General features: G+C 42.7%; 2 protein-coding genes across 3 annotated transcripts; both read left to right on the plus strand.

Annotated features, from left to right (window-relative positions):
- The first annotated feature begins 280 nt into the window (after nucleotides 1-280).
- Nucleotides 281-10,605, plus strand: LOC123499685 (protein PAT1 homolog 1-like). The gene is made up of 10 exons (XM_045248071.1): nucleotides 281-418; nucleotides 4,750-4,911; nucleotides 5,157-5,498; nucleotides 5,595-5,718; nucleotides 5,927-6,668; nucleotides 6,990-7,203; nucleotides 7,324-7,602; nucleotides 8,110-8,286; nucleotides 8,671-8,931; nucleotides 9,079-10,605. Exons 1-10 carry the CDS (start codon nucleotides 377-379, stop codon nucleotides 9,448-9,450), a joined length of 2,715 nt encoding a protein of 904 aa, XP_045104006.1. The 5' UTR covers nucleotides 281-376; the 3' UTR covers nucleotides 9,451-10,605.
- Nucleotides 10,606-13,373: 2,768 nt separating this feature from the next.
- On the plus strand, nucleotides 13,374-26,912 carry LOC123499805 (ubiquitin carboxyl-terminal hydrolase BAP1-like). 2 transcript variants are annotated; one of them, XM_045248296.1, is made up of 15 exons: nucleotides 13,374-13,708; nucleotides 17,107-17,221; nucleotides 17,583-17,682; nucleotides 18,110-18,235; nucleotides 20,778-20,985; nucleotides 21,576-21,750; nucleotides 22,102-22,214; nucleotides 22,355-22,536; nucleotides 22,801-22,947; nucleotides 23,047-23,284; nucleotides 23,491-23,604; nucleotides 23,793-23,894; nucleotides 24,936-25,141; nucleotides 25,255-25,415; nucleotides 26,339-26,912. In XM_045248296.1, the coding sequence occupies exons 1-15, from the start codon at nucleotides 13,651-13,653 to the stop codon at nucleotides 26,427-26,429; spliced, it is 2,136 nt and encodes a 711-aa protein (XP_045104231.1). In that variant the 5' UTR covers nucleotides 13,374-13,650; the 3' UTR covers nucleotides 26,430-26,912. The 2 variants fall into 2 exon arrangements, with proteins under 2 accessions (XP_045104231.1, XP_045104232.1); XM_045248297.1 differs by having other exon boundaries at nucleotides 24,981-25,141.
- The last annotated feature ends 702 nt before the right edge of the window (nucleotides 26,913-27,614 follow it).

Here is a 27,614-nt window from a genome sequence, read left to right on the forward strand (position 1 = left end):
GGTAACGAGGTCAAACGATGCTCACGTTTCAGATTCACTGATACCAGATATAAAATAAAGAAATTGTAAAGAAAAAAATCATTAATAGTAAAAAGAAATTATTATTGAAAAAAAAAATAGATGAAAAAAAAATAAAACATGGTACCGTAGGGCGCTGCTCATAGAGTACAGTAGCTGTGAAATACTGGTAAAGAAATATTGACCGTAGAATAACCAGAGAAATAAAGATATAAAATATGAATTAATGGCAGTATATAATCAAGTAATCATGGGAAGAAAAAAAGACAAGAGAGAAAGGTGGGCGCCATTGCTGGAACCTGACGGGAGGGAGGAGCAGGAACCACAAGAGCCATGACCCGCCACTGGCCTCTCACTGATGGACTCCGACGGTTTCTTCGAATTTGACGCCTCGTTACCGGTATTTGGACTTAATTTTGCTCCTCGTGCATGAATTAAGCTACTGTGCATGCTATGGTGGTGATATAAATTAGAAAAGGCGTGAAATAGTTGAGTTATAGGCAGGGTAAAGTGATGGGCGCTAGTGTTGTCCTCAAAACATTGCAATGCACCGCCTCCGCTAATTCACTTTCCCTGCATTATTACTTACGCCACCGATTCCCCACACCTGACGTGCTGTACACGGTGACCACTCTTACATATTGATAGCTACTGCAGTACTCTCACTTGCGCCATGTGGAGAGTGACGCAATTATTAGACATTACGTGATGGTCGGCAGGGTGTAGCTACGCCAGGCAGCAACGCAAACCTGTTCAACCATCACACCACCAATTCATCCCCACTGGGTAAACTAGGTCATGATTGACGATACCCTGCCTGCCTGCTGCTTATCTTCACTCGCCCCTTGGAGTAATGTGAAGCTTACATGTAGGGCCTGTACCTATTTGGCTGGCTGCCCCTCATTGTACCTTAACGCCACACGGCAAACAATGGGACGCGAGTTATGAAAGGCTGCAGGTGTGTTTCACTGTTTGATCTGCTGCAGTCTCTGACGGGACAGCCAGACGTTACCCTACGGAACGAGCTCAGAGCTCATTATTTCCGATCTTCGGATAGGCCTGAGACCAGGCACACACCACACACCGTGTGTGTGTGTGTTTGTGTTTGTTTCAGGCAAGACTTAGATTACTATGATCTGGCTAGTGTACTGTATGTAGCCATGAAGCAGTATTACTTTATGATAGATTAGCCAGTGCATTGTGTAATAGATGGTTAGATTATACAATAGGGAGCTCTTACTCTTTCCCTTATTGAGTGTGTCACCTGGTTTGGTGTCCCCCTTTACAATGGCATAGTAGAGCAATATGAAGTAGGATTCAACCAGAGATAGTAGGGAAACACCACAAACCTGCTGGCATGCCAGTTCCTGTTTATGAAATAGTGAGTGAATACAGCAATTTGAAGAATTTATTTATATGCCATTGCAGGATTTGAAATAGTAACCTTATTCAACATATTCGTATAAAAGTGAACCTAAACTACTATGTAAGGCAAACTTGAATGACTCGAATGACTCCAAAGCAACATCATCGTTATGAAGGGAATTCCAAGCACCAACACATCGAAGTGAAAAGAAGTGTCGTCTGATTTCACTAATGAGCAATTTTGAATCTGTGTCCACGGGTCCCTATTGCTGGTGGCAGAATGAATATATCACTAAGTTTGATTCCACATTTCCCATAAAAAATTTTCCAACATTTCAGCAAATCTGGTCTGAGAATTGAGATGTCTTCCTTTTACTCATTAGGTAAATCTTACCAATAGCACCTCCTTATATATTCTTATGTCATCCCTCCCCAGTCCCAGCAAGCTTGGGGGCCTGTGGGGAATCGGGGGTTTTAGGGGGAGGGAGGCATATTTGAGTGATATATGGACTTTGAAAAAAATCTAGGGAAATTTCCTTAAATGTTGGAAAATATCCCTAAATATAAGGAAGTTTTACATAACCCTCCCCCTGTAGGACACTAACCTAACCCTAACATAAACCTAACCTAACCTATCCTAGCCGGGGGGGGGGGCTGTACCGCCTCGGACCCCCCTACAACACTAACCTAACCCTAACATAAATCTAACCTAAAGTATCGTAGCCAGGGGTGGCTGCACCCCCTCTTGAACATTAACCTAACCCTAACATAAACCTAACCTACCGTATCCTTGCTTTGGGGCAGCTTCCCTCCCCACACTGGTTCTCTTATAGCTTCACACAATATGCCCTACCTCTACCAATACCCCTCCTCACAATACCTTAACGAAAGGATGAAGGTCCTGGCTGGTTGTCTTCTCAATTGTACACTGACTTGCATTGCAGGAGCGATGATTTCCCAGTAATCAAATTCTCAACCTTTACAACTAATGTCACTGGTGGCCATGGCTGAACTGCACACACAGATGTCTCTGTGCATCTGTGTGCCCAGCTGTGCCCCAGCCTACGAATACATATAGCAAATTCCCATTGGCACAGCTCGTGGTGTAAAGAGGTGGTGGCACGTCATTGGACAAAAGAACTATAGACACAATAAGAATCCTATTCAGCAGTTACCCACAAACCCCAGCTATAAACAAATGCAAGTCAGTGTACTGCTCATTTCCGAGTGTGATGGTGCTCCGTGGCTCGCCGCAGCTTGCTGGACTTAGAGAAAACTTGCCGAACACCGCACATTTGAAGGCTTGTGTATGACACACTAAGACCGTCCCCCAAATAAAACCACAAGAAATGTATTGTGTATTAAGTACTTTATCAGTAAATGTGAGTATTTTACTGCTTTGTTTGGAGGTCCTATTGGTAAGATTGTCCACTCAATATAAGTTAAGAGATTTTAAACGCTGTGATTATGGAACATCAGCCAGCCCATCAATGCTCTTAGTCCATCTGCTTTGGACAGATTCTAGTAAATGCAAATCCCCAATATAACCAGTGTTCCACACAGAAGCAAATTCAAGAAGTGGGCAAAGATGAGACATCAAAAGGGATTTCATAAACTTTTTTAGATCTGCATAATGTTGATCTAAGAAGCTTGGAAGAGAGAGCTGCTGCTTTGTTCACTATCTTTTGAATGTGAATATGAAATTTAAGAGAGGTGTCAACCATCACACCCAGATCTTTATGACTTAGCAAATTTGATAGGTTCCCCACTAATGTTACACACACTAAAATGTTCAGCATTGTTCCAACAAATCCACGTCGAAACCAAAGGATGACATACTTGTCAGCATTAAGCTTCAGTCCCCATGAAGCAACAATTGTACTGATCTTATTAATGTCATTTTGGCATGATGATAAACTCCTGATCAAGTCTGGCAAATTATCAGATGTTAACCTAAGATGAATCTTTTTAAGTCAGCAAATAATTTACAATTGTTAAGGATTGACACAGGGAAGTAATTTACATAAATGAGAAACAACTAAGGACCCAAAACAGAATCCTGAGGTACCCTGCTCAGAACAGGTCTAGCGGTACTGCACTCACCTCCCACTGTAACCCACATGGTATGGTTGGTTAGAAAGTCAGAAATCCAGCCAATTACTCTGACACCCACAACAAAAAGCCCACTGCTACACACTCCAACCTAACGGCCTTGTTAACTGTTGAATAATATGAGTGGTGAACTAATGACAGATTGTGGTTATGTTTTGACAGCCTTTGCAGACGAGGAATGCCAAATAGAACTGGTACACTTTTAGTAGCAAAATCTGTACATACGTAGTTAATCATGTTAATAATTGATCAGAAGAATAACATTTTGAATTTGAAAGTTGTGTCATTCTGTACTCAACTTTGATAAAATTGCATCAGTAGGTAATTAATTACTTTTTAACATGTTTTCTACATTAGTCAGGCACTTGAAATTGGTAATTTATTTATTTATTATTGAATGAAAAATTTTGTTATCTAAAGTAATGCTGAGTTAAGCAATATTACTTCCTTGACATAAGTTTCCCTTTTTTTCATGGTTGAATCACAAATTCTAATTCAATAATCTCTCTCTCTCTCTCTCTCTCTCTCTCTCTCTCTCTCTCTCTCTCTCTCTCTCTCTCTCATCCAGAATCCTGAAAGTGTTAGATATGTCAAAAATCAATGTTGTAGACTTCTCAACTTACTCCCTTCATATATAGATGTTCATAAGTGTGGATGCATGCAAGAAATGTGATGAGCTGGAAAAAAATATATTAGTTAATATATCAGTCTGTCTTTATAAAACAAAACAAATTAAAATATATTTTGCCAGCCATTTGTTTCCATTACTTTAATATGACAATTATTTTATGTAGTGAAAGACATTGTGAAATCTTTCACAACATGAAGCACTTGTAGAGGGTGAATGAATGAATAGCAAGGAGACACTGCAGAGGCCAGGATAGTGTATTCATGTGGGGGAGGTATGCTTCTTTTGATAATACTTATAGGGTAAATCAGAGGAATGTAAGCAGGTAATACATAACTAATGAAGAATTTAAAACAGTGAAAATTAAATAAATTTTTTGTGAATGGTGAGGCAAAGGTGACCTACCTGGTTAGGAATGTGTTGGGAGGAGAGTCAGCACTGCACCTTTGTCCTGATCACACCCTAGCTGCAAAATTAAGCAGGTCTTACTACATTGAGTGGTAGAATTAGGATTTGCCTTCTGTCATGTCTCATTCTTTTCTGTAGTGAATTGTTGTTGGTTGATGTGTGTGTTGGTTTGTTAATTGTGGTGCACACTGACCCTGGTGGTGCCTCCCTCTGTGCAGCCTGAAGATGGGGCGGTGGAGGGAGGGCATGAGGATGAGGAGTACGACGCCCTCAACGATGAGACATTTGGCTCGGCAGCGGTGGTGGACGGTGACTGGGAGGAGAGCCACCAGCACCTGGCCTCCATCACTGAGGCTAACCGCCACTCTACCAAGCTTCAGGTGAGGCGGCAGTCTGTGTTGGTGCAGCGGAATGTTTCACACATATCTATGCATTGCACTGCATTCATGTTGTCTCCATTAGCAACACTTATTTGGAAGAGCTGGCCTTTTTTTTTTATGCAGACTATTTCAAATAATTAATTGTTCACTATGAGAATATGTAAATTTTGTGTTGATTTGCAGAGAGGCACAACAATCCTCACACTACAGTGTTAGTAATTGTTAAGAAATATTTTTGTCCACAGAATGAGAGTGCACTTTTGAATGAGCTACAACAGCTGAGGCTGGGAAATGTGGGTGGCTATGATGGCCCCACTAGTGCCCCCATCTCTATTAGGGGGTATCAAGGGGGGCCCCATATTGGCTCTTCCCTCCTGAGTGGTCCAGACCTGCCAGGGTCTCCGTCCAACAGCATCTGGACCCCTTCCCCTGGTGTGGACAGGCTTCAGCCTATGGGCACACCCCCACCAGTGGGCAGCCTGCCCTCCTCGGCCCCTCTTGGCCTGCCCTCGGTGAAGACTGTGGCTGAGCTAGAGCAGGAGATGAAGCTGCAGTCAGCCAGGACACAACCGTCCCTCCCGCTTCAGGTAAGTTGTTGGCCTGTAAGTTGTGGTACAAATGTTGCTGGACACAAGTCTACCCTACTTTAATTACTCATATGCTGCCTTCTCTCCTGTCTCCAGCCACCACTAAGGGCTGAGGATCTAGAGAAGGAGTTGGCCCGACACTCAGTTACCAAGGGTCCCAACCAGGGTCCACAGTCCCACCACTGGCCCTCCTTCCAGCGACCACCAGGCCTCAACCAAGGTACTCCTAACCCTTAACCTGCTGTGTAGTTTTCCTTCCTCATAGTGTCCAGTATATATAATGCTATTCTCTGACAAACTCTCTCTCTCTCTCTCTCTCTCTCTCTCTCTCTCTCTCTCTCTCTCTCTCTCTCTCTCTCTCTCTCTCTCTCTCTCTCGGATGGTTAAGTCTTGCTTCAGGTTAATTTAAATGGCCTCTGCTTTCCCAGCAAACATGTACCAGTGGCAAATGCAGCAACAACAGTTTTCACAAAGACAACAACAGCAGCAGCAGCAACAGCAGCACCCTCGCTTCATGAACACATACCCTGGAGGCAGCGGTGGTGGTGGCAGTGGCAGCAACAACAAGAGTGTTTTCAGTCAGCCACATGCCATGCAGTCTGGCCCAGGAGGCTCCCAGCACCACCCCCAACACACCCACCATAACCATGAAGGTGGCTCCAACAACTTCATCCATCCCCATGGACCCCCACACCCTCCCCACCACCACCACCACCAACAGCAGCAGCAGCAACAGCAGCAGCCACAGCCACACAGCCAACACCACAGTAACCAACAGCAGTCTCAACAACAGCAGCAGCAACAACACCATCACCACCACAACAACCCCCCTCCTTCCCACCACTCCCACCATCAACACCAGCCCCCACACCACCACCATTTACAGCAACAGCATCATCACAACTACAATAACAGTAATAACAATAACAACAACTTTAACAATCAACACCACCACCACCATCAGCAACACCACCACCAGCACCAGTCCCACCACCCTCCACACCACCACCACCACCACCACTCACATCACCAGCCGCCAGGGTATGGTTACCACCACAACAATCGGGGGCAGGATGGTAACTACTTCAACCACAATGGGTCAGAGTCACAGGGACGCGGGTCTTATGAGCGCTGGGGCTATGACCGACGCCCGTATGACCAGAGAGGAGGGTGAGTGTTGATGTATTGTCTTGGTCGTTGTAGAGGAAGTCCACCATGGTGTATAGAAAGATAGTTGAAGAAAGTACCCTTATTAGTAAACTGAGCTTGAAATTAAGAAGTTCATTAGTAAAATCTGTGGCCTTCCTGAAATTATTTTGGATCAGTAGTGATGGCAGCCAATACTAAGCCTTAATGATTAATGAACCTTGTATGGTTGCAATTTTATAGGATTATTTTGCAAACCACAAACTAAACAGCTTTAGTCATGGTAATGATGCTGTGAGGGAGGTGATGCATACTTACACTTGTTGCTTGCATCTGGTGTTCCAGGCAGTATGAACGCAAGGGTTGGGATGATCATGGTTCCCAGCACCCCAGCCGCACCAGGCGAGACAGCGAGGCTGAGTGGGAGGAGTGGCACCGCTGCCGGGAGCAGGACGAGTATAGCTGTCTCATGACCCCAAGGGAGAAGGGGTGGCTCAAGCACATCCAGGCCATGCAGCTCCATTCTGACACCCCCTACAGAGATGACTACTACTATGTGGTAAGTGCTTGCGCATCTGTGTCATTGAATTGTTTTGTTACTTAGAGGGAAGAGGCTATTGTATTGAAAAATTTAGGTATGACTATTGTAAGAAATGTTCTGATATAACTGCTCCCTTAGATGCACAGTGTGAAACAGCAGCGCAAGAGAGAAGAGGAAGTGATAGAGATCGATGGACTCCAGCTCTTGTTGCCAGACCGTGGGAAGGATGGTGCCTCTGGCCGGGAATATGAGCCTCCCCATCTTGAGAATTCTCTTGGCAAGCTACAAGTAGTGAGTGTGAATGCCCCAAGGAAGATTATTGACCTTCAGGTGGTGCACCTGGATCCCTCACACCCAACCACCTCCATGCAGCGAGAGATGAGGAGACACAGGCACCTCCTCCTTTATGTTGAAAAGGTGAGGAGGTTGTTTGACTTACTGATTTGTGCCACTACATCACTGGGAAGTTATGATGCCAGAGTTTGGAAGAGAAAGCTACAAATTTTAAAAAGTTCAATACAAGAGGTCAGTAGAGATGTGAATGTATCATGTCATTGAGTTGAAAAGTGAAGAGTACAAAATTTGTGGAACCAATCTGAGATTTTGACAGTTTCGTGAATTGTGGAGAAGGTAATGAAATAATTAACTAAAAGATGTGGGAGACTTTCTGTACCATGTCTGGTAAGTTTTATGTCATGAATAAGTCTTTGTCATGTATTTTGCTATATCATTTACTTTGCCTCTGTGTTGGGCACCAAGGGGATAAAACAGGGATGTGAATGAGTGTTAAGGTGAAAGTTGTGTGCATTGTCTTGGCAACATCATTTTTGGGAGTCGAGAGCCTTGGTGAACATCTCTATGTACTTTCCTTGTTACAGTTGTATTCACTGTTGCTCTCATCACCCTGTCACCCCTCACTTGCAGCTGTTCAACACAATGATGGAGCTGGATGACCTGGAGCGCCGGATCCGCCACCTGCCAGACTGCCCCACTAGAGATATGTTCCGATCCAAGTCCCGGACGCTGTCGGCACGGCTCTGGGCTAACCTGAACGCCAGCCCTGATCGCCTCCTGCAAGTCCTGTGCATTCGCAAGGGAAAGGTAGGCTTCAGAGACCCTGATTGTGATTATGGGTGGTGTGTGCAAGTCTTGTTATTCTTACAATGAAGGCTCTTTATTATGTGAATGTGTGGTCATTTAAGAGTAATTTACAAACAAAAGATGTATACAGTAAGGTACAGAACAAAACAATAAACATGATTGATTTTAATATAGCTTTTGTCATGGCAAGTGTGAATTATGGCAACTCAGGAGCTCATCCGAGTTTCACTCCAAGTACTAAATTCTTATCATCCTGAGTTTTGCACTTTATCCCCACTGCTTTGACAAAGATCGATTTAATTTACCTACTGTTGGCGTATGTGGATAGATACAGTAAATCACCACACCAAAAAAAGCCATAACATTGTATGGTTTGTTTGGCAGAGTCTTGTGAGTCGCCTGCTGGGCTGGCTTGGAGAGGGAGACCAGGAGCGTCTGGTAGTGACACTACTGCAGAATATGACAGTGCTGTCTCGCAAGGATGCCCATGACCAGCACCTGGCTCTTCTCTGGCCTGCCACTGATCGCCTGGTGGCTACTGCTGCCCCTAACCGGCTTCTAGAGTTGGCTGCTGCTTTCAACAACAATTCTTCAGCCCAGGTCCCCTCCCAGAAGACAAACCTGGCAGCAGCACTCTACAACAAGGTGAGCTCTCTATGGAAAATGTTTTCTTAGTGTAGATATGAATAATTATTGAAATTCTCTACATTTTGAAACCTTACCTGTACTTTGTTTATATAATACAGTAAGAAGCTGCAATGAATGGGCATTAAAAGGATTTTGTTTGTGCAGTATGGGGTGAGCCTGGTGCTTGCCTTGTTGGTACGTGGGGAGCAGGTCCATGCTGTGCTGGTGGACTCCAATGTCTGGCAGGAATTTCTTTCGGCCATCATCGCAGCCTTGGCCACCACCACATCATCCCCTGCCAATGAGGGTGCCATTCCCAAGACCACGACCTCCTCCTCCACTGACTCCAACAAGAATGAAATGGCAGCGGCGCTTCCATCAGTGGCCCTTGCTGCTTCACCCTGCCGGCCTGGCCAGCACCTGGCTCGTTGTGTGGGTGTGGAAGCCAACCTCCTCAAGGCCGCCCAGGACAAAATGGCTCAGATGGAGGCCACCCACTCCAAAGCATCTCGGAGCCAGAGTCCAACAAAGTCTTAATTCTTGCTACTTAGGATGGAGAGAGAGAGAGACAGTTTTCAGGCTTTTAATTAACTTAACAAGATGGATGTAGCTGGTCAGCCAAAGTCCCTTTTTTCTTCTCTGCCTTGCTGTTCTTGGTTTAGTTCCAGTGCTATATATGTTTTGTGTTTTGAACATTTCAGAATGTTCAGTACTAAAGAAATGACTTTAGTTGCAGATTTGCCTCTTTTGAAATGGTGAGACTTGGGTGTCTTTCAGAGTTGATGAAGGGTGGAGCAACCACCTTAAAACTGCACAATGTGCTAAAATCCAGGTTGAATCTAGCATCATCTCTTCACTGTATGGTGACTGGTGCTGCATCCCCAGTGCAAACATGCACAACCAGACATAGTTTGTTTAAGAAATTTCATGATGTAATGACTGTAGTAATAATAACAATCAGTTGGAATTGACAATTGAGATAAGGTTGAGTGTAAGTGCCATTATGTTTTGCTTAATGGAGGCGCTGTCAGTGTTATGTTATTTCATTGTGTTAGTGGGTGCACATTGTGATGCTGATTGACCTGTTAGCAGGTGAGCCAATCCTGTGCTAGGGAAGTGTGTCATCCAAAGACGTGGATTGTACCACTGCTCACCACAGCCACTGATAACTAAGTTTTTAGTTAAATTAACAAGGTTGTTATTTAATTTTCTCTATTGCGCTATCCAGCCAAGACAATACCGGTTAGCCTCCGTATATGCAATATTTATCTTTTCTTACATAGTTATGACAACACTTGCAATGCTACCTGAAGCTCTTCTCTTAGTTTATAATTAAGCATGTGACTGATCATTGTGTTGTGTAAATCATTCAAGATCTGTGCAGCAAAGACCAAAACAGCAGCACGGCAGTCAGCCGGCATACCTCCTCTCCTCTCCTCTCCTGCTCCCTCCTGCAATTTTGTTCAATAATTTAAACATCTGATGTACATTTTTATATATGGTTCTCAAGAGTCCTTGTTTCTATGAGGCCCGGAGGAGTGATGCAGGTTATTTGTATAGAGCTGTTGTTAGTCTGTGGGGCGGTATTGGTTAAGCCCAGGCCATATTTGTTTAAGGCCTTCCAACACAGACCTCCCCGGCCCTCATCCCACATTATTTGACATTTTTTAAAATAAAACATCAGATGAAGAACTAATTGTATTTATTTACCATTTAATATCAAAACAAATGGTCTTTGAAAAATATTACAACAGATCTCTCTCTCTCTCTCTCTCTCTCTCTCTCTCTCTCTCTCTCTCTCTCTCTCTCTCTCTCTCAATGTTTCCCATGGTCTGGCACAAGGTATACGGTGTTCTTTGAATTAAAATTTCTTTATTTACTTCATTTGCATGTCATAATACAAAAGTTAACAAATATACATAGCTGAGTATTAAGAGAGTTGACTTGTATAATAGAGGGATGTTTGATATTCTAGTGTCTTGCAATTGAGAAAAAAAAAAAAAATTACTGGGTTTGGGTGTGAATGGATGCGTGTTTGTAGGTAAATGGGTATTTATTGCATAATATATGTAATGGAACACGTCTTTAGTGTTGTGAGTTTAACAAGATAATGAGGTCGCACTTGTTTATTCTGCGTGTTTGTGAATTTGCCAAGGTTTTCATGCTAATTGCCAGTGGGAATATATAGAAAATTCATATTCATATTGTAACGGTAAATAAGATTAATCAGTATCTGTAAACCTATACTACATATAGTACGGTACATGTGCACCTACAGTGTATATCATAACTCATGATAACATATGCAGAAAAAAAGATAAATAGTAATTGAAATCTATTGACGATCCTTTGTGAGTAACTACATGTATATGTTTTTACTTAGTACAAAATACGGTAATACATCCCCCCCCAGAGATTATTCTATTCTATTTAGAAAATATTGATATAAAACCGGGAATTGTTAGGAAATTTATTCTTGAACTAGACGATAGGAAAGCTAGTGGTCCTGATGAGCTACATGCCAGAGTACTTAGGGAGGGTGTAGACAGTATTTCTGAAGCACTTAAGTTAATCTTTGAAAGATCACTTAGGTTTGCTGAGATACCACAGGACTGGAAGTTAGCTAATGTTACTCCAATATTTAAAAAAGGTAGGAAGGATGATGCGAATAATTATAGACCGATCAGTTTAACTAGTATAGTATGTAAGATACTAGAGAAAATCATTAAGGGTAGTATTTGGGAGCATTTAAATGAGAATAGATTAATTAGAGATACCCAACATGGCTTTAGATCAGGGAGGTCCTGTCTTACAAATTTGCTCGATATCTTAGAATATATTACCAAGGAGTTAGATGATGGAAATAGCATAGATGTTATATATCTAGATTTTAGCAAGGCGTTTGATAAGGTACCGCATAGGAGGCTAGTGTACAAATTGAGACTACATGGGATAGGGGTAGGTTAGTTGATTGGATTAGTGAATGGCTTTCTGATAGGAAACAGAGAGTAGTATTAAATGGGGCAATGTCTGAGTGGAAGGAAGTGGTTAGTGGGGTACCCCAAGGATCAGTGCTAGGACCTCTTCTTTTCTTGGTGTACATTAACGATTTAGATATAGGAATTAGTAGCAAAGTATCAAAGTTTGCAGATGATACTAAGATAGCATGTGCAGTACAGGGTGAAAAGGACAATTACAGAATACAACGAGACCTGGACAGGCTGATAGCATGGGCAGACAGGTGGCAGATGGAGTTTAATTCTAAAAGTGTCAGGTTATGCATTTAGGTAAAGACAACACAAACTTTAACTATGAGATGGAGGGATGTTGGCTAGAGGCAGTAGAGGAAGGAAAGGATTTAGGAGTAGTGATAGACAGGACTATGAAATTTTCAAAGCAATGTTTAGAAGCAAGAAATAGGGCAAATAGGATCCTGGGTTTTATAAATAGAAATGTTAGTTATAAAAGTAAGGAAGTGGTGCGTAGCTTATATAATTCCTATGTTAGGCCCCATTTAGAGTATTGCATACAGGCCTGGTCACCCCACTATAGGCAGGATATCAACATGTTAGAAGCAGTTCAGAGAAGAGCAACTAGGATGATACCAGCATTAAAGCGCCTGGAGTATAGAGATAGATTAAAGGAATTAAACATGTTTTCATTTGAGAGGAGATGTATAAGAGGGATATGATAGAGTTATTTAAAATGTTCTCAGATACAAACTACATAGATGTGAGATCTTTCTTTACCTTAGAGGAGGAAGTAGGACTAGAAATCATGGCAGGAAGATTAGAAAGCAAGGCTGCAGGTTAGATATAAGAAAATATTTCTTTAGTCATAGGGTGGTAGACTTCTGGAATGCATTGCCAGAGACGGTTGTAAATAGCACTAGTTTGACAATGTTTAAAACAGATTAGATAAGCACTTAAATTTATTAGATTTATAATTATGTATAGCACTGCATGATAGTTTTATAAGAAATTTACTATAGTTAAACAAGACATGATCCCCATGTATGGGGATTACAGATTGTAGAGGAATTCGATGCAGGACTTAGCCCTGTTAATGGGCCAAATATTTAGAATTAGTATATAATGTATTGTGTACTTGTAAGTGTATCTTTAAGTACTGATGACGAGGTCGCTGTGCGACTGATACAGGATAACCTAGATGGGCCCTGGTGGCCCTTTGTTATCCTATTATTTATGTTATGTTATGTTATGTTACCAAGTATTACACCCTCATACTCTACTAAATACGTACAACACTGGGAAATGGGAATGTTATTTTTGCAACTCCCGCTCGTACGCCCCCAGTCTGCTAGTTTGTTGGAGGTACGAGTCGAAAACATTAATCGATAGAGCAGTGTGTCTCGTCTCAGTATTCATCCTAAGTACACTGTACGACATACAACTCCTATATTGAAAGTGAATATAAAATAATAATGTGTCTTTGTGAGCGGTGACGCATCCCGTTTGTCACTTGGCACCAAACTTGTGTCTGAAAACAACAACACAAACCGGGCGCTGGCCGGCCTCACCCTCAATAAATGAATTGCTGAGACTCCAAGCAGTGCATGCCATGGAGACCTAGCGGGGAGGGAGGCCCAGCCATTTAGAGCAGAGGCAGGAAGATGTTAAGCCTCGGAACAGCAGAAGTGGTCGTGTCCAGGAAGGCTGAGGGTGGCGGTGTGGCAGTGGTGGTGTGGTGGTGCTGTGGTAGAGTCTACTCGCCACCATGCCTGTAGACATCAACAACTTGACTGATGGCTGGTTGGAGCTGGAGAGTGACCCAGGTAAGCCGCCAGTTAGTTCTACCTGTCTGTCTGTCTGTGTGCCAGGGGTGGGGTGTTGTGTGGTGTGTCTTGAGGAATGCTGCTGTGATGGTGCAGACTAGGCTTGCCGTACGTCACGATTTCCTGGACGTGTCGTGAATTCACGTGTTGAACTCTGCTTCCGGGATTGTAAAATTCTTCAAATGTCCGAAATTACAACTTCCATCAATAAGTTCAAATGAAAAGAAAAAGTAATTCTTTTAGGTTGAAATGGTGGGAGAGGAAGGATGAAGGGTTTACTGGGTGGCAGCTGCTGTGCAGGAGGCGGAACTAACTTGAATTCTTCTAGACTGGTGGTGAGCCACCTCTTCTTGTGGCACTGTCCCCAAGAAACCGTCCCGCGTGGTCGCCTCAATTCCTGGCTCCCACTTCACAGCTTCTCCACCCAGCTGATTTGACGTCATATATATGAAACCACGTTATTGGTCAACAAGAGAGAGAGAGAGAGAGAGAGAAGAGAATATGCTAACGAATAAGGCAGTGTTTCTCAACCTTTTTACCCTTGTGTAACCCTTCAAATACATCACGTCTCAAGGAACCCCTATGCAAAAACAAAATTATATACCATATATTTCTCATTTGAAGTGACGTCAAATCCGCTACCCAGGTGGAGGAGCTGCAAAAGGGGAACCGGGAATCAAGGCGAGCGCGCGGGACGGTTTCTCGGGGACAGTGCCCTTCTTGTGACTATCTGCTTTTTATTGCTTCACAGGTCCTTCCCGTCAGTGCTGTGTTCTGGTCCTTCCACTATTTGCAGAAGGAAAGTGGCAAGCACAACACAGGGAACATATCTATATATCTGAGCCACTCTATTTTCTCCACGCCCATAACAGGAATGCTTTTACTGCACTTACTCTCCTCCTCTTAATAGAGACCCAACACTGTGAGGACTCCACCATCCTCCTCTTCTAATCTATTTAAGGGAGGTGATAGTATAGTGGATAAGGTGGTGAGCGTGGGATCGGACAGACATCCATGCGGAGGTTCGAATCCCACCATGTATCACCTTGAAACTTTGCCATTTGTTGAGTGGTTTAGAGGTACGTACCTCCTTGTCACCATGATACCCAAGTTCGGTATTATTGCAGTTTCAACAAATACACCACCCATAACTAAGCTTATTCTCACAATCTAGACCACACTTCTACAAGCATTTCTAACCCCATTTTACCCTATTGGAAATTAATAATAACTTCAGGACAGAATTTCTAAGATTTACCTTAATTTTGGCTCTGGATCCTTCCACAGTAGTCTGTCACAGAGTACTGAGTGTGTTCATGTGTTTGTTATTAATATGCACTGTAGCAGTCTGTCAGTCATTAAGTTAGGTTAGGTTTAGTGTAGGCATCTGGTGTTCACTGTATTAAGGCAATTTCATTGAGTTCTAGGGAAATTCCCCTAGATTTTTAAAGTCCAAATATTGTTTTTTATTTCCCTAGACTTTTTCAAAGAGTTAAATTTTGCTAGTTTTTTGTTTCACCATTCTAAAACCCCGCTTTCTCAGGATGCCCCCAAGCTTGTTAGACATAGGGAAAAAGAAATATAAGATAGGGTATATTAGTTGGAACTGCAAATTTACCCCAGGTTGTAGGTGGTTTCACCAAAAATGCACTTGGGTGGTGATATGGGCCCTAATATGGGTAACAGTATAAGTAAAAGTGTGTGCCACTAATGGGTGGAAGCTTAACACCGCTTCCCACATACTTTTCAAGTATACCTACAGGCGCTATAGGCCATATCATAAGAAAAAAAAATAATAATTACTGTTATGGAGTCTATCAGCCCTCTCTCTCTCTCTCTCTCTCTCTCTCTCTCTCTCTCTCTCTCTCTCTCTCTCTCTCTCTCTCTCTCTCTCTCTCTCTCTCTCTCTCTCTCTCTCTCTCTCTCTCTGAAGTTCTATCATTCATTTAACAAGATATTAAAAAGCAAGGCACCCAGTACAGGAAATCCATCAGTTCATGGTGAAGGACAGTGAGTGAACCTCTGGAGATAAGAGCACAAAGGCGGGAGTCCCAAGGGTGGCGTGAATCATTGATGCTATGGCCAGGAAAATCGCCTGTATGGTGATCTGAGAATCGGTGCAAGCAGTGTGGCGGGTGTCTCACTAGAACTGAGCTGTGCTTTGAGGCAACCTAAATATAGTGAATGGGTGATACTTGGGCAGCCAGCAGCTGTCACTGTCAGGCCGGTGATGGTGTTCAGGCCCCGGACAGACTGCCTCACCATGTATGGTGCACTTACCATTCACATCCTGTCAACCTTTATAAACTGTGGGTGATATTTATGCTGCACCTTTATGGTTTTTTTTTTTTTTTTTTTTTTTTTTTTTTTTTTTTCTAGAAGGGAGAGCTGGCCAAGGGCAGCATAAAAAGTGAAATTAAAAAAAGTCCACACTTAGTTGTTAGTCAGTTCCCATACATGGTCTGTGGAATTGATGCTCCCAGCCTCCCATGCATCACATGACTCGCCTCACGTCGCGTGTCAATCTTTTCTCTTTAACCTGCATTGATAGTGACAGTTTGGATCATTGTTTGCTTGTTTGTGGCCTTTTTTTTTTTTTTAATACCATGTGGGCTTTTTGACGGGAATTTATGGGCTAAAGGGGATACTTTTTAGGGTACCTCCTATCTTAAAGCCCACCCGCTAGGAAACCGTTGCCCCGAGTGAGGAAGCCCAACCTACACTCAGACCGTGGACAGGATTCGAACCCGTGCGCTTGGAGACCTCTAGGATCCCAAAGCATGCATGGTTCCACTGTTTTGACCTTGTTACTGCAGTAAAGGTAAATGAATAGTTTTTTTTTTTTCTTTTCCCCATATTATATCAGGCATTATTAAAGATGTCCAAAATATTGATGGTTAATATATGGCAGCCCTAAGTATAGACACCACAGATGGTTGAAGATGGTCCATCTTTTCTTGTCGTAATGTCATAAGTTTAAGGGTAGTCATCACTGACAGATGATTATCATGTAAGAGAGTTGGCCAGTGGTCGAGTTAGGTGTGGCTGCCCTCACATTTATAATGTAGTGCTGGGAGCTTAGCTGGAACCTGCCCAGCCATTGTTTCAGTGTTGCAGCTGGTCTGGTCATGTGTTACTTCTCAAATAATTCATTGAACAGCTTGGACACCATAATGAGGGTGTGGATTTTGATTTCTGTACAGTGATGTGACAGTGGACAATTATTATGTATTGCATTTATGACTGTGCTCATATGACATATGTTGACTTAACTGGCATTTCATAAAATTACATGACTAGTGATAACAGCATGTGTTACTCATGTATTCAGGAATCTAAGAGTAAGATGTGAAGCTAAAGTCTGCTGTTAACAGCCTTCTGCCCTGGTTCCTTCACAGGCCTGTTCACACTGCTGCTGGAGGACATGGGTGTGAAAGGGGTGCAGGTGGAGGAGGTGTATGATCTGCAGAAGTCATTCGAAGGAAAGGTGTATGGATTCATCTTCCTCTTCAGGTTAGAGAGAATCAACTGAGAATGATAATTTAATGTGACATATTAGATACTATTTGACTAATTTACAAGTGTAAAGGGTTGAAGCATAAGGGTTGGCTGGGGTTCATGCTTCTGACAGGATATGTAAGTAAACATCATTATGCCAGTCTGATTATAATTGTCATCATCTGTACAGTATTTAAGGAAGGATGCTGTTCAGGATGATAGCTATAATGATGATGACTGCTTTATTTCTACAGTATATAAGGATGATAACTATAATGATAATGGATAATGCAAAGTTTAAATACATGTTTCTCTTCCTACTTCTGCCATCCCACATTCTGCCATGTGTCACATTCTTCCCTGGTGGTTCCTTCAGGTGGATAGAGGAGAGGCGATCACGGAGGAAGGTGGTGGAGAACACAGACAATTATGTGCAGGACGAGGCCGTTGTGAATAACATGTTCTTTGCCCAGCAGGTGGGTGTTGTTGCTGTAGTAAGGGGTACATTTGTCATGGTAGCCTATCTTGTGAAATTGTGCCGTTTGAATCTATTTCAATGATGACAGTTTGTTTTTATTTATCTGTTTGTTGATTTTTAAGTTTACTGAGTCTGGAATTTGAACTACATATTATTTTTGTTACTTTTACCTTTTATTTTAACATTATCATTATTGCTTTTGCAGTTTTATTCTTTAGCACCATTTTAGATCAGTTGTTGAAATGGTACACAAGAATGATTTTGATCTCTTTGCTTCACCTGATGGATAATTACACAAATCAGTGATAAAAAAGTAAGATAAGTGGGTTCTGCAGAATGCTTTGGCAGAGTGGAGCCAGATAAACAATGAACACAAGTAATAAGTAATATTATCTCATCTCCTATCTTGTGTGCCTGCATCCCAGATGGTGCCAAACAGCTGCGCCACTCACTCCCTTGTCTCGGTGCTGCTCAACTGCTCTGCTCTTGACCTTGGCCCCACCCTGTCCCGCCTCAAGGTGCACACACTCGGCATGAACCCAGAAAACAAGGTGAGTGGCTGCTAGTCTCTTTTGTCAAGTGTGTGTGTGTGTGTGTGTGTGTGTGTGTGTGTGTGTGTGTGTGTGTGTGTGTGTGTGTGTGTGTGTGTGTGTATTTACCTATTTGTGTATTACAGGGCTCGAGCTAAGCTCTCTGCGTCCTGTCTCCTTGTCTACTCCTGTCATATCTCTCTTTCATCTGATTGACGCACACCGCGTCAACGACATCACTGCTCAGTTTATTTCACTTATCAATACTACGATGCGGGAAACTGTACTTTCTCACGTCATTTAGACAGATGTCTTTTATAAGTTTTTTTCCATGTCCTCGGAGATGATTACTTGTGGTCACCTTTATCAATTCTCTGTCCAATATGTCAATCTTGTTCACCAATTTATACATAGTTATCATGTCTCCCTTGTTCTTCTCTCTTCTAATGTGGTCAGCCCCAGCTTCCTCAGTCTTTCCTCATAGTCTAACTCCTTGAATCCTGGTACCATCCTTGTTGCCAGCCTCTGTACCCTTTCCACCTTCTTCACATTTTTCTTCATGTGGTGACCAGATGCAAGCTGCATATTCTAACTGGGGTCTTATTAAAGTGCATAGTATCTTCTTCATCATTCCTTCATCTAGGTAGTGGAATGCAAGACCAATATTTTGAAGCATGTTATATGTTTTCCAAAATATCTTGTTAATGTGTTTCTCCGGTGACAGAGTGTTTTGCACGGTTACTCCTAAGTCTTTCTCCTCATTGGTCTCTTCAATTTTCTCATCACCCAGCCTGTAATCCTTGTTTGGTCTGTATCTACTTCTTCCCATTTTCATAACATGGCTCTTGTTTATATTAAATTCCATCTGCCACTCTTTACTCCACTCATATATTTTATCAAGATCTTCCTGTAACTTGTTACAATCTTCCACATTCTTTACTCTCCTCATAATTTTAGTATCGTCCACGAACATATTCATGTAACTGTCAATTCCTACTGGCATATCATTAACATAAATCAAAAACATGATGGGACCAAGCACTGACCCTTGTGGAACTCCACTGGTTACCTTTTTCCACTCTGACTTCTTTCCTTTCACCACTGTTCGCATTTCTCTTCCCACTAAGTAATTTTCCATCCATTTTGCTAGTTTATCACTTACTCCTCCAATCTTCTTTAGTTTCCACATCAGTCTATTGTGTGGCACTTTATCAAAGGCCTTTCTCAAGTCCAGGTAAATAGCATCCACCCATCCCTCTCTATGTTGTAGTATGTCAGTCACTCTTGAATAAAAACATAATAAATTGGATACACACACGATCATCCTTTTCTGAAACCAAACTACCTTTCACTCAGGATGTTTTCACTTTCTAGATACTCACTCCACTTTGCTTTAATTACTTCTTCACATACCTTGCACAATATGCTAGTCAACGATACTGGTCTGTAATTTAACGGTTCCATTCTACTTCCATTCTTATATATAGGCACAATTTCAGCTCTTTTCCACTTCTTCTGGACTATTCCTGTTCGTATGGAGGTTTCCACAATATCAAATATGGGGTTCAACAATTGATCTTTACATTCTTTCAGCAACCTACCAGATATGCCATCAGACCCTGTTGATTTATTAATATCAAAGTTACTTATAATTTTCCTTATATCTTCTTTAGTAACCATGATGTCGTGCATTTGCTTTATTTCCGTAGGCCTTTCTCCTGTAAAATGCTCCTCCTTTGTAAACATCCTTTGTATATCTCTAGCATTCTCATATACTTCTTCCCAACTTTTACTTTTTCTATTGCCTCCCTTTTATTTAATTTTCCATTTATGAATTTGTAAAACATTTTAGGGTCACTATCACAGTTTTCCACCACTCTCTGTTCATATTCCTTTTGTGCTGTTCTCCTTACTTCAACATATCTATTCCTTGCTGTTTTGTAGACTTCTCTTGATAATACTTCACTGTATTTCATAAGTTTCTTCCATGCCTTTTCTTTGTTCTTTTTTGCTTCTTCACAATTTCCATTAAACCACTGCTTATTATTTAAAGTCCTCATTCTGTGATATGGCACAAACTTCTTCACAGCACAGTTATATAAATCCATAAATTTATCATATTTCAATTGCATATCCACTTCCTGGTGTGTGTGTGTGTGTGTGTTGTGTTGTATTGTATTGTATTGTATTGAATTCACAGTTGCCTGCTGGTCACCCAGCCAGCTTTCTCCATTACTGAGCGAGTTGAGAGCTCATAGACCAATCTTTGGGTAGAACTGAGACCATACCACATTCCACACACCAGGAAAGTGAGGCTACAACCACTCAAATTATATCCCATACCTACTTGCTGCTAGGTGAACAGGGGCTACACATTAAGAGGCTTACCCATTTGCCTCACCATGCCTGGAACTCGAGCCAGGACCTTCTTGGTTGTGAGCCGACTGTGCTAACCACTACACTATGCAGTGTGCGTGTGTTTGTATTTGCGTGTATATGGTAAAATTAGTGGTCATGTTTTTTGCACTGATTTTCTGTACGGCCTTATCCTTTTGTAACAAAGGGTTGGGCCATCGGCAACACCCCAGAGCTGGCCAATGCACACAACTCCCACTCAGCCCCTCAGGCCCGCCGCCGCCCAGACAAGACCCCAGGAGTGCCCACCAGCTCCAGGGTCAGCAATGCAGAAACCTTCCACTTTGTGTCTTACGTCCCGGTCAATGGAAGACTCTTTGAGCTGGATGGATTGAAGCCGTCGCCAATAGACCATGGTAATGATAATCTTGTATCTAGTATCTGTATGAAGTGAATGTGTGTGTAGGTTTATTTCTAGTTCTTATTTGTCAGGTTTAAGGAAATGAGAGAGATGGAAATTTTTATAAAACACTATTACACCTGTATTTATTAGTGTAAGTAGATGAACTTGCAAAAACACACACACACACACACACACACACACACACACACACACACACACACACACGGTAGCTCAGTGGTTAGAGCGTTGGCTTCACAAGCCAGAGGACCGGGGTTCGATTCCCCGGCCAGGTGAAGATATTTGGGTGTGTCTCCTTTCACGTGTAGCCCCTGTTCACCTAGCAGTGAGTAAGTACGGGATGTAAATCGAGGAGTTGTGACCTTGTTGTCCTGGTGTGTGGTGTGTGCCTGGTCTCAGGCCTATCCGAAGATCGGAAATAATGAGCTCTGAGCTCGTTCCGTAGGGTAACGTCTGGCTGTCTTGTCAGAGACTGCAGCAGATCAAACAGTGAAACACAGCAGCAGATCAAACAGTGAAACACACTTCCACTACATTCAACACTCTCTTCCTTACTATTGCTGCTAAATAAGTTCACCATCGCAGGGCCGTGGCAGCCCGGGGAGGACTGGACGGAGAAGTTTCGGCGTGTCATCACAGAGCGCCTGGGCATTGCGACAGGTGGTGAACCTTACCATGACATCAGGTTCAATCTGATGGCAGTGGTGCCTGACAAGATCACAGCCCTCAGGAGAAAACTGAGTGCACTTAGAAGGAACAGGTGTGTGTGTGTGTGTGTGTTGGAAGAGAGCAAGGATAGTATCTGGCACATGCTGTCACAATAAGAGGGGAAGGTGTACAAGGTTGCATGCTAGCATACTTACTCATTGAAGCCTTTTCTCACAGTCTATTAGCTGTTATTCCGTGATCATTTTCTTTGCCTTGATTTTGTTCCATACAGTTTCTATCTATCCATATTCCAGGCCAGCAACCCCACACTCTTAGTCCCGTTCTTTACTTTAATATATACCTTGATACCTCAACTATAACTAGGAACATTCAAATATTAGGTAATGATCTAAATTTTACTTAAGCTTTAGTCATAGTAATTTTTAACTTCCCTACTTAACAGAGAGACCATCCTAGAGGCGCTGCACCAGTTTGTGCGGCAGCGCTTCCCACAGTACATTGGAAAGGAGAAGCTGTCCCCTCCTGCCCCTAGCCACTCCCAGGACACTCCCGTTGGTGAGAGTATGATGTCATGGAATACTTTACCCTTTGTGTGTTGTGTTGTGATGATGAACAAAGAGTGTGTAACTATCTTTTGTTCAGTGTGGATGTTTAGGGTATAGATTAATCACTCTGGCACACACTTACATACACAGAGGAGGGCAACAACCTGTCCCTGCTGGCTGTTGCTGCATCCCAGAAGCTGGAGGCACAAGGCTATGCTGATCATAACCCTTGCACCAGCCTTCACCGGACCCAGGCACCCAGCCCTCACCATCCTCAGCCACAACAGCAGCAGCAACACACACCAGTACGGTCGGATTCAAATGCACCGGTGGTAAGTTGAGATTGAAATAAAACAGTAGTCATAGTATTTTTGATTGATTTATTTTGAAAAACTGCCATAAGTCCCATAATGAAAACTTTCAGACATGCAGTGTTGCCTATACATTATAAAGCAGTAACCAGTGTAAGAATGGTTACTTTTCTCTTTTTCAAACAATGAGGCTGTAACTCCCATAGGTGTCAGTATTGAAGGTAGTGCTAATGGAGAGGACCTGGCTCCTTCTCTCCATTCTTATCTTCTCCCTTCCCATCACAGGGCTTGGAGCTGCCCCCCTCTGCTGGCACCCTCTCCACCCCACCAGACTATGCCACGCCTCTCACCATTCAGACCTCTCCAGCCCCTCCCTCCACTCCCTCCACAGACACTGCATCAGAGGCCGGCACCCCCTACCACTCCCCGCAGGTAAGTTGTGAGGCAGAGGCAGAGTTTTGAGTTTGAGACTGTGTTGTGTTTCTATGATTATCTTTTGTTTACTTCCTTCACACCTTGACTCACCCACAGGGCAGCAGTGGATCCATGCAGAGCAGCCCAGCCACAAGCAGTGAATATCAGCATCTTGTTGTTGTTCACTTTACACCACCTCATTCCTCCATTTCTCCCACTTCTCACTCCACCTCCATCACCACAACAGCCACCACCACCACCACTACTCTTACTACTACCACTGCTACCACTGCTGCTACTACTGTTGCTAATACCACTACCACCACTACCACTACAACTGCAGCAGTCTCTCAAGGTGAATATTGGCTATGTGGAGCAAAAATTGTAAAATATAGTAAATAAATGTTCTTGGTAATAGGATTAAGAAGATACATAAATGTTTGAATAAATGATAAATAATATAAGATTGATTTTACAGTTTGTTATTTCCTGAATTTGTCTGTTTTAGTCAGTTTCTATTGCATAGTATTTCATAACTTCCATTCCCTCCACTCCCTTAAGGCCAGACCCGCACTCCTCCCTTATCCTGCCGGCAGCTGGAGGAGGTGGCAAAGCAGCTCAAAGAAGAGGAGGAGGAGGACTCATCTCTCACAGGCTTTTTGGATTCTCCTGATGGTGATTATTATTACTTGTTGGAAATGTTGAATTTACTCTCTCTCTCTCTCTGGAACACTGAGTACCTTCATAATCATCTTCAGAGCAGTAAAATATGTACACTAGTAATGCAAAGAAACTTGTGTTGTTACCCATGAGTGGTATGGCTACAGCCCTCACCACTCTGAGCCCCTCCCTGCCTTCTCCAGATGCAGACGTCAAGCTGAATCCATCACTCTTAGAAGGCCTAGTGAATACCTTGAGTCCAGAGGGAGAAAGTGGCACTGCTGAGGCTGCTGTAAAGAAGGAAGGTGAGTGGTGGAGTATTAGACCTCCTTGTGTGTAACTGTGCTTCTCTGTCAGTTATCAAAGGGTTTAGAGAGGTGTAATTGAGGATGAAGGTGAAAGGTGTGTGCCAGGTTTTGGCTATTCTTTATGGGAAGACAGCCTTGGTACAAAGGATGTCCCACAAGTTAAAAAATACTTTAGGATTTAACAGTTCATGTAATTCTAATTGAAAATACTCTATACCCTATGTTGTGTTTTGCTTTATTTTGCAGAAATTAATATTTAATTTGTGTGGTACGGAAACTGTTCACCAGAATGGACCTCTGCTTCCTTCCTTCCCTCCTCGGCTCTGTATGTACTTGTGTGCTGCTGTGCAGCAGGAAGGGATAATTTTTTGTGTACATTGTATGCTGTCAGAGCCTTGTAGGGAAACATTTAGCAAATGACAGATTTAATTTGTGTCAATGAAAACAACGTACAGGTAAACACATCAGTATAGTGGTTGTTAGTGCTACTTGAAACATATATGGCAACTCACCAACCTCATGACAACACATTATTCCTGCACTCCTGTTAATGTTCCTTAGAGTGTTTGATATTTCTATTTGATATCAAGTTGTGCCATGTTCCGTGAATCTTTCCCCTTTGTATTTTACTGTACTAATGGTGCCACTTCATGTTGCCATCTGGGCTGCAGTGTCTTTAGCTGCTCCAAAAAAATTAATTTGTCATTTGCTAACTGTTTCCTTTAAGGCTTTGGTTGTCAATTGTGCCAAAAGAATTGTCACTTAATGCCACTGGGAGTTACTTGAGTACATGGGGAGTCAAGGAGGGAGGGAAGGAGGCAGAGGTCCACTCTGGTTAACAGCTGATGTACTATAACTTAAATGTTAAATTTTTGTAAGATAAAGTAAAACACAGCATGTGTATAGAGTACTTTCAACTTTGAATTACTTATCAAATGCCTAAGTATGTACTTTAATTTGCAGGACACCTTGTATGTGTGTATGTATCATAATATGGTAATGTTTCCCCTGATCTTCATGCCTCACTCTTATGCTCAGAGAAAGGAATGTGGGAAAGAGATTCTGGTGCCCTCCCTCCCCCAGGTGAGGAGGAGGGGACTGGATGGGGAGGTGGAGAACCAAGTGGAGCAGACACGGCAGCGGGGCCCAATCACCTTCTCCACCTGGTCCATCTTTTGGGAGAGGAGATCACCACTTGTGAGGCACAGCTGAAGGATGAACTGGACCAGCGAAAGAGATACAAAGTAAGAGACATAGCGGTCCATCATTGGTTTAATTTTCACTGTATTTGCATTATCACTACAACTGAATTCCTGCCATCCTCCATCTTGTATTTTCTGGTTTCTCTCTCTTCCAGGTGGATGACAGCCGCAGGACACACAACTATGATCAGTTTATCATCACCTTTTTGGCCATGCTGGCAGAGCAAGGAAAAATTTCTGATCTGGTGAAGGAGCAACTGCAGCCGTCACGGAAGCGACCTGCTCCGGCGCCCTCTACGCCTCGGCCTCCTACTAAGTATGTGGCTCTTGTGTTTCCATTGTGGTTGGCACCTGGTATCATGTGATTTAGCCCTCTATTTCTACTGCTGACTTCCCAGCCTCATTGGTTGACTTGTAGCTATTGATATACCTTGCTAAGTTCTTTATGAATCTATGTCTTAATGCCCCAATTTCTGCCCCCTCTTTGCTCTCCAACTTCACATCACAATTCTCAACATGACCTGCTGACTCAGATTGTACCTCACCCAGTACTGTCACTTCTCTCCTCCTGCAGCCTTTTACCATCACACCTCACCTCACATCACCTCCCTCACCCAACACCATCTCTCTTACCTGTCCTGTCCTGGGCCTTACTTGACCTTCCCTCTCTGTTGGTTGCCAGTCAACCCCCAGAAGTATCTTTTTAATCCTTCAAAATCTGTTTTGCTGTCAGGTACTTTATTAGTGTTTTTGCTTCTAAAAACTTCATCCCATTTGAATTTATACCTATTTTCACAGTGGTCACTGCTATCTAGCTGGTCTCCTGCATCTTTGTTACTGCCACCTCCATGTTTGTCAGAATCAAATGTAGAATATTATTCCTCATTGTGGGTCCTAGATTACTTATTTTAAGAAATTCCTCTGCTTCACTGTTCTCCACCATCTGGCTCCAATAGACCCTCCTAAAAGTAAAATCTCCCACACATACTGGACTGTACCTAGCTGCTTTGTTTATTTGCTGTCATAGTGAGGAAGTAATTTCCTGGTTTATCAGTCAAAACTCAAACACCCTGGTGTCATAAAGGCACAGCATCCATTTTTGCTGGGCTTAGTAAAAGATTTACTTTTCAGCATTCTGTTGTATAGTCTGTCTTTTTTGTAACGATCAGCATTCTGTTGTATAGTCTGTCTTTTTTTGTAACGAGAAATTACTTAAGTATTTGCCACTTGTTCTTTCAGAGCACCACTGAAGAAAACAGAATCTAAGTCTCCAAGCACTTCCAAGAAGAGAGGAAGAAAGAAGAAAACAAAAGGGAAGAGAAAGAGATGAATTGTCATCCTCTTCCATCATGTCAGGGCATAGATTAATACTTAATTGTACAAATAGGACTTTATTGTAGAAATGGTATGTGATACATTAATTTTAATTGTAGGAAGGTTAAGTAAATTCTGCTCTCAGGGGAAGGAAGCAAGACCCATTAGTGGTGCCAATCCCAAAATGTCCTGTCCACAACTCTGCTTCTTGCTGTCCCCATTGGATGCAGGAAGATTGCTAGTGGAGATTTAATTTTTATCTTGGCTCATCTCAAACTCCTTGTTGTAGCTGAGAGAAGACATGATGAACTATGTCTCCATTTGTAAGCCTTTAGTGTCCCATGGTGGCAGTAATAAATACTAGGGTTGTGAAGTTGATAAAAAAAGAATATATACTGTATATTTTGGCATACAAGATGACACTTGAATCTCACACTTCAAGAAAGTGTTGCAGTCTTCATTGTCTCATCCACTGAAATATACAGTATACTGGTGTGTTTTTAGTGGATTGCTGTAGTTCTTCCATAACTAGCTGACAATTGCTGAGAGAGAGAGAGGAGGAGGGGGGGGGCAAGTAGGGGACAGACTGGTATACATGATGGGACTGAGGTGACTCACTTTGGTTTGGAGAGAGAGAGAGAGAGATGGGGGGTGGGGGGATGTGCACGTAAGCGTGCATGTGGATGTGCGCGTGCATGTGTGTACGTGTGTGTGTGTTTCACTGTTTGATCTGCTGCAGTCTCTGACGAGACGGCCAGACATTACCCTACGGAAGGAGCTCAGAGCTCATTATTTTTGATCTTCGGATAGGCCTGAGACCAGGCACACACCACACACCGGGACAACAAAGTCACTACTCCTCGATTTACATCCCATACCTACTCACTGCTAGGTGAACAGGGGCTACACGTGAAAGGAGACTCACCCAAATATCTCCACCTGGTAGGGGAATTGAACCCCAGTCCTCTGGCTTGTGAAGCCAGCGCTCTAACCACTGAGCTACTGGGCGTGTGTAAGTGCATGTGTGTGTGCGTGTATGTGTGTATTTACCTAGTTGTAGTTTTACAGCGCCTGGGCTTTACACTCACGTGGCCCCGTCTCCATATCTACACTTATCCAATTTTTCTTTAAAGCTATGCACACACTTTGCTGACACCACTTCCTCACTCAAACTGTTCAGTCTTAACATCTCAGACATCTT

This window comes from Portunus trituberculatus, chromosome 50 (genome assembly GCF_017591435.1).
Source record: "Portunus trituberculatus isolate SZX2019 chromosome 50, ASM1759143v1, whole genome shotgun sequence".
NCBI classification, from domain to species: domain Eukaryota; kingdom Metazoa; phylum Arthropoda; class Malacostraca; order Decapoda; family Portunidae; genus Portunus; species Portunus trituberculatus.